Below are 10,131 nucleotides of genomic sequence, written 5' to 3'. Positions count from 1 at the left end.
ACTCTCCCTCAAACCCAAGACCAAAATCCTTCACTTCAGCTGGTAAGAAATCATCCTGATTATCTCAGCTTCTGGTACATTTGGCACTGCTTAACAACATCCTTTTTTTTAGTTTTCTTGCAACTCCTGTTATCTCCTTCGAATTTAAGTCAACATATGCCAATATAAAAACGGTGTCATTTGCTTATAAAGCTACATTCTCTGCCAAAGAGTTACTTCCATGCCACTACAGGCAAAACCATTATGGGTGGGTTTTGCCATATGGTTAAGGTAACAAGATGTGAAGATACAGTCTACAGAAGAAGAGCCTGGCTATCCTACTGTAGATCATTCAGCAGCCTTTTTTTTTTTTTAGAAAAAAAAACACCTTCAGTTCTTGTGGAGGCAATATGCCATATGAGCTGGAAAAATTATCTACTTCGGGTGTTAATTTTCCTCCCTTCTTTCTGTACTTGAAGAGGAAACACATGAATGACCTCCACAGTCATTAAAAAAAGCTCAAATGTTTATTTTGGCACAATTTAAAAATATACAAATACATTAAATATCAGGGTTCATTAAAGCAATTTTTTTAAAATATATATAGGTATGTATTATTATTTTGAAGGGGGATGGAAACCAAAACACCACATTATATATTTAATTTGACAGTGCAAACAAATGAGAAACTGTTTAGACCAGGAGTCCACTGTGTCAGACAGCAACAACAAAAGCTGAACAGTTCCTGAAACACACACACACACAAAGTAAAAATATTTGCTGCGTTTAAAAGAGTTTGCTGGGCTGGGGGAAAGAGTATGGGAAAGGGAAGAGATGTTATCACCGAGAAAAACTTGACTGCAGAGAAGTTAAAGCATTAGATGCTTGACATTAAACTAAGTTACAAGATAGGATGAGATAGGGCTCAGACAGTACAATGACGTGAATGATCCTTCAATAATTTATGTATAGAAAGAATATATTAGCAACTAAGCAATATACAAGAATGCACTATCATCAACAGGTTTGCAAGCAGGAACTCCCTGCTTTCAAAGTTGCAGTTTCTTGGCATTATTTGCATAGTTACTCCTTTTCCTTCGCAGTTAGGAAAATATTCAGCAACTAAGTTCAGGAAAAACCTATGATCTCCAGACATAATTTCTACCTGTGGAAAATCGCAGCAGCACAAAGATAACAAGACATCAAAAATGACAGAAACAAAACTGCCACCTACTGAACTTGGAACATCTGAATTATAAAGCACAATTTATGTTGAAAACTGAAGGGTCTCAAAATGGCTTTGTCTGCTGTCTTAACCTTCTCTTCTATTGGACAAAAACAATTTATCATTGTGATAGACAATCTTAAATTTCTCCATACTGCAATTCAGGCTTGCCTTTTTTTTTTTTTTTTTTTTGCACAGGAGTCTCTTCATGGTTTGTTCTTTACCCCCAATCTTTGCCCTAACTTGTTTGGATGCTACAAGAGATCGCATTACGTTGTAAAGGGGAGCTATAAAATACAACTGCACTGAAACTTACATAGAAACAGGTCTATTCAACAGATAAATATATCTCCTCCCATTCCAGATCTCATCTTTTTGCTTTGAATAAACTTTTAACCACAGAGAAAGGGAATCTGGGTCACAAGGTTTGGACTCTCCATATGGATGTCATGTCAACTCAAGACAGTTATGTTCACATTTTCCTGAAAAAGAGAACCAACTGCTCCAGTTTATGTTCATGCCAATGGATGCTGATGAAGAGCTTCCAAGTAATTTATTTTAGGAGCACAGACCCATAATGGAGTGCCAGCTAAACCAAAACAGGCAACAGCAACACAGGTAGGTGGGAATGCACAAGCTGCATAGTTATAATTTCACATATGGTGACAGTGACACTTCAACCAATTTAGCAACCTCAGGTTTTTCACTTATTTCCCAGTCACCCACTCTTATGCCCATACCACTGTGTCCATGATGCCAATATATGTGTTCACATGGCAACAGAGTCAACCATACCAGGAAATAAATTAGGGAAGGATAACCTAGCCAAGAAGGTATTTTACAGCTACTTTAATTTCCTGATCAAGTGACTACTCAGCCACACAGCTGGCATAACATGGGCCAGAACAAGCATCTGAGAACAGGGGTATTTAGGCTGGCACTTTCAACAAGGAAATACTTGTTGAACTCTGTCATAAGGTGCTGGCCTGCAGATGTCAGGCACGTTAACAAAGGGCTTGACCAAAGAAACCCCTTATTGCATTAGCAGAAATTCACTTGACCTCTCCAGTTTGTCTCAGTACTCACTGAGATGTTTAATGGATGCACAGCTACCCTGCAGGAATTTTGGTTTCCCTTCAACTACTGTGTTAAAGGAAGGAAGCTATCAGAGACAGCCTTTGCAGGACAGACATAGCAGCCTATCAGTTACAAAGCCATAGCAAATGGCTCTTTATCCAAGGACAGAGTTGAAGCCAATTGGAAAAGCTTCCCAACAAATTCCCACCCTTGGGATTGGACCCATACCGACCATGGCCTTCAAAAGCACCAAGAACAACAGTATCTGGATAGTGGGTCTACATTCACAGTTAAAACCCAGGGTCAGCTATGTCATAGGCTGAAGAGGATGCTTCAGGAGCCATCGTTTTTTTGCTTCAAAAGGATACTGCGTGTTAAGTATCGTTATACTGTCCTACAACATTAAAGCAGTGGCACTTAGTGTTAGCATTTACAAGTGGGTCCTTCAAACAAGTCCACATCCTTGAGTAATCGCAGTATTTTGTGTTGGCCTGCAGCACTGAGACATTCAGCTCTGGGGACACAGAACACATCACAACACAGGAAGAAGAACTTGCCAAAACTAAAAGTGTACCAAAGAAAGGCAGATTCTTTAAAGACTTAAAACACAGCATCTGTAGGAGACAAATGAAACCACAGAGCTGGAATAGTGCATTTCAAGATCACCAAAGCAGTTCACCAAACTGGATGTAGCCTGCCATCAGTATCTTTGCATTAGTTCACTTCTCTGTTAACACTTGGCACAAACCCTTTGATACGGTAATTTGGCTTCCATTTAGGTCAGCTGCTTGCGATGTTTTCCTGGCACTTCAGTGGATTCAGAAAAAGTTTCTTCGACACTGTGTACACTTATAAATTCCTCAGTCAAGAATGAAGGCTAAACATTGCTGACCCTGGTTTCGGAAGAAGAGATCATAGCAGCAGATGCAGACGTCACTAGTGACCGTTCTCGTCTGACATATCGTGGCTTCCGAACTGAAATGGTGGGCACAGAAACATCATTAGCACCTGCTGTATAAACATGCCTTTATCATTAATTCATAATACCACATGCCATCCAGTAATTCCTGACTGACCAAAGTCATTCTGGACCTTAAAAAAACCCCACAAAACCAACCAACCAAAAACCCCAAACAAACCACAAACCCCCCTACAATGAGCTGATATAGCAAAAATCCACAAATAAACTTTTTTAAACAAGCTTCTAATGGCCTACTAAGTAAAGGTGCTCATTACAAACTGGCATTTCCGTTATTTGTGAGCATTTATAGCACTTTTTAAGCCCTAACAAAAGCCCCCTCAACTGTACTTTCTTTTTAAACAGAAGTGTGAATTAAGGTAAGGAAACTATGACTTTTCACAAGCAGCACTGGCTGTCAGTTTAACAGCCAGACCCAGACCAATTTTGGAACACAACTACAAAATGTTTAAAAGTTAAAGACTGCATTAATAAAAATCAAATTTTAATTATAGCATCTTGATTAAAAAGGCCTATGCATGCATAAGAAGTGAGATCAGAAAATTTGCTGAGCTTAGGTGGCCATTATTTCTCAAGTTTTTTTACAAGATTTGGTCTGTCTCACTTTTGAGTCACCAGGTTCTGTCATTGTCTTGAAAGTACACAGATCAAGCATAGAGACAAGATATTTTACTGTATTACCCTGGCCAAATAAATCCAGTTTCCTAGCCCACTCTAAATTAAATTTCATGTATGTAAAGTTTTCTGTCGTTTGCAAAACATAACCTTCCCTACCTACTTCTTTTTGAACTTTGTTACATGGTCAGAGACACTTAAAAGAATGCCTTGATTTGATTAGGTGCAATACAATGCCCTTTTAAATATGTATTTTGGAAGAGCCACATTTAGATATTTCATGCTTTATCAGGCTCCCACCGGCTCATTAATAAGAGCAGCACGTACTATTTCCTAGAAGTAGCACAAATTTAGAGGCCCACCAAAAAGAAAGTTTTTGCTCTTAGATTACCCAGATCTGGTCTGAAACAGTGGACTAGAGCACAAACTTCTCAGTAATATTTATACGTAGAAATTACAAAAAAACTGGGGAGGAAAACTGAGACATGCCAATTAGTTGAAATCTTCCCCAAGAAATAAATTTCTGCCGGAGTTTCACATGAATTAAAGAGACAACCTACAAAAACTCCACACCTCACATATACACACAACTGTATATTGCAAACAGTCTATGTTATTTGTTTGAAGAAGCTAATAAGCTTCAAATCAGCAAGCTTGAAAATGAGTCAATGTGGCATCATCAAGAAGATTCCAGTCCTGAAAACAGATCCCAGGCTGAATAATTTATTTTTGAGCACTTATGAAAAAATATTGCATCTAGTTGTAAGGCTCTGTCTGTTAGGGCAGGGAAGTCAAAGATCCATTTTAGGAGCTGTCAAAGATCTATTTTAACATAAAGTACTCCATCAATACTGTATGCCTACATTAATTAAAGCAATAAATCCTATCAAAAAGGTCTACTAGACAGATTTCATTGAATTTCTGTCCCCTCAACAGATTCCACAGTTTATACCAGGCTTTACAGGTGATTGTTTTGACTTTCTGTGTGTTCTTTGCATATCCACTTTGAGATAGTCATTGCCTGCTTTTTCAATAATGAGCTGCATAAAAGGGAAGCCAACAGGTAAAATATTTATAGCAGCATGCCCCAGAGAACAGTTCCTCACCTGAAGAAGCTGGGGGAGGTATCATGGATGCCTGCATAACAGAAGAATGATCATGTCAAAAAAAGCACCTTTTGTCCTCACAGTCTTTCATTAAAAAACACAGGAACATTATTCTAGGGATCCGATGATATTTACTGTGTACATAGTCTTTCCTGGAGAAAGTAACTAGAATCCATACGGTCAGATATTCATCTTTCACCTTTTTTTCCAGTTTGGACAGAAAAACCCAAAACATTTTTTTTTTTTATTATTTCAGCCTCTCATACATCAGACTAAGTAGCTCCCTAATGAACTGGTAAAACTTTTGAGTTATTGCTTACTTTATGTTTTATGGTTGCTTGTTCCTATTGGAAGGACAGAATTTACTTACTGTTTCACTAGGCTGGAGAACAGATGCTAAAAGAGAGAGAAAGAGAGAGACTAACCATCATTTATCTAGAAGGGTAGAACTGCTAGTTTTCTAAAACACATGCATGCAACAGAATAGTTCTATTGTTAAAAAATAGATCTTTGTCACAAAGACTACCAAAATAGATCAGAACATTCAGAAATCCCATTAGTAGAATACATTGTCTGTAGGACTCTTTTCAAGATTAGAGATAAATGGTTGCAAAGGTCTCCAAGAACGACTTATTTTGCTTTCAAAGAAGGTAGCCACAGCAGTATCTCTCTAATATGAAGAGGTTTCAATAGGAAAAATGGCACTTTGAGCCAACTACCAGAAAAAGGCAGTACAAATATATAACACTTGAGCAGTGAAAGATGCAAGCGTTTTATACAAGAGGTTGCTGCCTTTATTGGCCACATGATAATCATCATCCAGACAGAATGAAAGCTAACATGATAATAAGCCAGATCATTTTTTCTAATGCTTCTCCTTCAAAGGAGGACATCAACACTTCAGCCTGCTGGACCAGAGTGAGCTACCAGTACAAAATGGGGAAGTCAGGCCAGTATCACTGAAGCCTCAACAGAGGCCTGGTGCCCTGCCACCTTAGAAATGTCATAGGACAACAGCTCTTGACCCACTTAGAAACTGAAGGAGAATCTTGTACTAACTAAATCTACTTAAAGACACGTGCAAAAGCAACCTAGAGGTTTCAATATGGCAGTTGTGATTAGGAAACAAACAGTTCCTGTGGCACTGATCATTTTAGACTTCAGGCAGCTACTGTTGTATACTTTCACATGAAATTATACCCCAGAGACTGGAAATGTGATGTTCCATCAAGTTACTACTGACTAGACACAACATTCTTAGCCAAACAATGGATTTGTAGTGCTCCACCCACTCCCTTCTTTTTCTTTTTAAGCTTATTTCTATTGTGGTAGTCTAACTTGAGCTTGGTCCTGTAAGACATGAATGAAAATAAAAGGTCTATTTGTTCAGCAGACCCAACCAGTAACCAGCTTGCTTTCAACAGAAGGAGCTCTAACACAGCAAATGTTGTTATGGAGGTTGTCATGGGAATCATTCAAAGGGACTGCACAGAAGGGGTGAGACAGAGCCACAGATGAGCCTCAGCTTCATGCAAAACACTGGGCGAAATGGAGACTTCACCTAGACACACAGAACAACTTCACAGAAACTGAAGCATCTGAAAAAGCCAGAAGTCTACGTAAAGTCTTGGTGCCCTAAGGCTAAGCACATCCCAGGTATTCTCTCCCTAGCTTTTCTGGAATCACTTTGGCATAAAGTCAGATCACTGCATTTCAGTTACATGGCTTCATTTCTCAGTAACATGAATGGCAGAAATAAAGAAAAGATTTCATTATAAGTGAACACCTCAGCTTTTCTTTTTTTTTTTAAAAAAAAGGCAGTTAACTCTTCCAAGCCCACATAAATCCTGCATTTAAAGGGCAAACACATGAATGAGTAGTGCAATAATGAGGAACCTCAAATTCCATTCCCTTTCTCCTGCTGCTGATATAACTGAGGTAAGTAGACTGCCCTTTAGTATTATAGTTCCCTTCTCTTGAAACAAAGAATAAACAACTGCTATTTGTAAAGCTTTAGAAATGTCTGGCATTTTGTGTACTGAAATAAACAAGTGTTATTAAGTTCTATAAAAATGCCCTCTGTGCAAAAGCACCGCCTGACTTTTTTTTTCTTCCTCCTTTTTGAAATCAGCTATCTAATATTCAGTGACAACTAATATCAAGCACTGTAGTCTGGTAAATCTTTGAAAGCTACAAAAAGCAATAGCTGGGTTAGTGAGAGATACCGTGTGATATGCACCCACCTAAGCACACTTAGACTGACCACACACATACTCTGCATTGCCATGAAAACATGATACTCCTAGCAGGAGAAAATTTGTCATTACTTTGCATTGCTTTGGATGATCAAAAGACATAGCAGGAGCTACATTAAGTTAGAACAGACATGAAGAAATTTAAAAGGTTTTAAATTAAGAAACAGAGCAAGGGCCAAAACTTCAGAGATTAAACAGACAATTAGAGGTATTTTACCTTTGTTTCTTCTGTAGAAAACATTAGGAAGTTTATTGGCACGTTTGAGGTAGAAGAAAGAAGCAACAGACAGAATCAGGAATAAACTGATGAAAAAAGTCCCTAAGATGAGAGAGGCTGCCACTTCTGGGCCCCCTGTACAGGAAATAAAAAAAAAAAAGAAAGGGGAAAAAAAGAGGGGAGGGAAAAGACTATTATTGACTAGAAATTTCTTCTAACAGAAGGGTAAAACAAAGGAAAAAAACCTCAGTGATTTTTTTTAAATATACATGTAGACCTCACTGAAACATTTGCAAAGATCTTTCAATACTCATTTCATTAAATGAGCAACTTCCCCAACCCCACCTGACAAATGTCAGGAAAGCCTTAGTCTCTACTTTCCTGAAGACAGTCACAATTTTTTCATCCATCATTCTGTTTCTTTTACATAACTTTCAAAACCAGTGCTGGGAGGCACTCAGCGTTAATGTTCTTTTATTCCTTAAAGTCTCCTAAAGACAGGACTAGCCAACAGACGACATACCAGTGGTACAGTACACCCAGTATTATGTTTTCCACAAGTGACTGATATGGAAACCATCTCAGGGAGGCAGACATTAGCAAACTGTGCCCTCCCTCCCCTCGATTCTGCTCTCCCTCAGAAAATGCCCTGTAAATTTATTCTGCTATTTTATTTATTTGGAATTATGATCCCAAAGAGGAAGTATTTTAAGAAACAAAAGTCATTCATGATCTTGCAGACAAACTAAGACAACAGATCTATCTGATAAGCTCTGTTTGAGAAGTCCACACTCTGAAGAGCACCAGATACTTCAAGTATACACACATGGCAAATGTTAGAAAGGGCTCAGCAGCACCCAAGTTTGACATGGCTGTTTAGCATTCCTTTTTTAAGAGTGCTGATGGTAAGCACTCACCCTGTAACACTAAATCACTTCATGCGGTATCCTATCTCTTGCTAAAGTGTGCAATGCTGCCATCTAAATATTCTCAATTTGTATTATTCTTACCAGCGTCGAACAAATATTGTTAGGAGACTAAGCAGAAATGACTGGCCAGCAGTGATAAAATCAACCTACAGAAAGGCTAACCAAGATGTAACCGATGTGTAACGTATTGCCTCACTACTGAAATGAAAGCTCTTGCAGCATGAGGTTCAAGACTCAAGTTATGGGGTTTCATAAATCACCAGCTCAACCCGTACCAGAAGATCACTTGAAGATCACCAAGACAAGATGAAAGAACCATTTAGTAAAATAGTGTTACCTCAAAATTCAGCTCTGAGACTTATAAAAGACTCTTTTTGACAAGAAGCAAGAAAAAGTAGAAATGGCTACTGCATTTAGAATTAAACATATGGTACAGAAAAACATTATTTTACAACTTGTTTCAAATGCCATGACATGAAGTGGCTGGTATGCAGTGAACAATCACAAAGCCTGCACTCAGTAACTATTTCCATTTACTCACCTATGTTCTGTATGAAAGGAGTTACGGTGCTTATATTCATTTGGAAATTCATTCCTCTGATACCAGCTGTAATCAAAAAGAATTTTTTAAAGTAAAATCTGACAAAACCTACAGATTTATTGAAAATCTTGGTAAAAAGCTATTACACTTCTCAGTAATTGTTTGAAGTTGTATAAGAATCCCGATATCTCCCATGAAAAATCCATTCTTTACATCACTTCTGAGAATTTCAAAAAAAAAGGAAGCAGACAAGCATCATCACAATTTGTCCAAAAAAGAAAATCATTCACTAGTGCATTTCCCAGAAACTTAGATAAAGTTTCTTATCTCTTTCATTAAAAATATTTAGAAAGGAACTGAACGGTTCTCACCTTCCAAACAAAGAACACATACAAAATTAATCTAGCCTTCTTAATATAGATTTTTCAAAGAACTCAAGTACAGTCTGAGCTATTTTGTGCTCTGGAGAAGTCCCTAGCAAATGCCCACAGCAAATACCTTTTTCTCACAGCAGAAATTAAAGCAGCCACAAAATTCAGTATTCAATGTATATTTGATACAGGTCCCACCTTGTAAGTTTAATCATTTTGATGTTTAGGACTTTATTTTAAAAACTTACACTGGGCAGAATGATTTTTTTTCGGGGGGTGGGGGGGGTGGGGTGGGGGGGTGGGGGTGTTAATGTTGCATTTGTCTTTGCAGATTAGGTACTCTAATATATAACACTATTTTGATCCCCGCATTCCCACTTGGAATAGTTCCACAGCACTCTGCAAAGTTTCTGCAAATTTTCCTTGAGTTTTGTTGCATGTTCAAAAGCTCAAAGTTACATCAGGACTTTGGAAAAAGTTGAAGTTTTACCGGAGGTGGGGGGGAATCTACAATATTTGATGCCTTCTTGAACAGTCTTTACTGCACCATGCATGCATGAAGAGATCTCAGTGCCAAAAAACACCCATCAAAATAAAGGAATGGTAAATGACTCACTATTTCTGCATTCAGTTAGATTGGAAGCAGACGAAACAGGAAGGGTTTCATTTTTGCATTTAATGCAGCTGCTACTACCATCTTCATTCCATCGCCTGTAACAACCTGCATAAGATGTACTGAAGTTTGAAAACAACAAAAGCGACACTGGAGATATTTCCTAGTCTTCAAAAAGAGGCAGGGGTAACAGAAATTCCCTCCCTTTGGTCTACTGGTTACAA

At 38.1% G+C, this 10,131-nt stretch overlaps 1 protein-coding gene across 15 annotated transcripts in view; it reads right to left on the bottom strand.

Annotated features, from left to right (window-relative positions):
* Positions 1-489: 489 nt before the first annotated feature.
* Positions 490-10,131, bottom strand: part of LOC308060862 (uncharacterized protein C1orf159) — a 29,980-nt gene continuing 20,338 nt past the window's right edge. For 13 of the 15 annotated variants that reach the window (XM_080380084.1, XM_080380076.1, XM_080380082.1 and 10 more), the window contains 6 exons: positions 9,911-10,015; positions 8,924-8,989; positions 7,454-7,588; positions 5,352-5,377; positions 4,982-5,012; positions 490-3,256 (listed from right to left, as the gene is read on the bottom strand). In XM_080380084.1, coding sequence (XP_080236210.1) covers positions 3,159-3,256; positions 4,982-5,012; positions 5,352-5,377; positions 7,454-7,588; positions 8,924-8,989; positions 9,911-10,015 — 461 coding nt within the window. In that variant the 3' untranslated portion in view covers positions 490-3,158. Of the gene's footprint in view, positions 3,257-4,981; positions 6,543-7,453; positions 7,589-8,923; positions 8,990-9,910; positions 10,016-10,131 lie in introns of all 15 variants that reach the window. The other 2 variants (XM_080380081.1, XR_013926945.1) reach the window with 2 other exon arrangements.

The sequence above is a fragment of the Falco punctatus genome, assembly GCF_963210335.1.
Source record: "Falco punctatus genome assembly, chromosome: 3".
NCBI classification, from domain to species: Eukaryota; Metazoa; Chordata; class Aves; order Falconiformes; family Falconidae; genus Falco; species Falco punctatus.
This window is presented reverse-complemented; position numbering and strand designations above follow the sequence as displayed.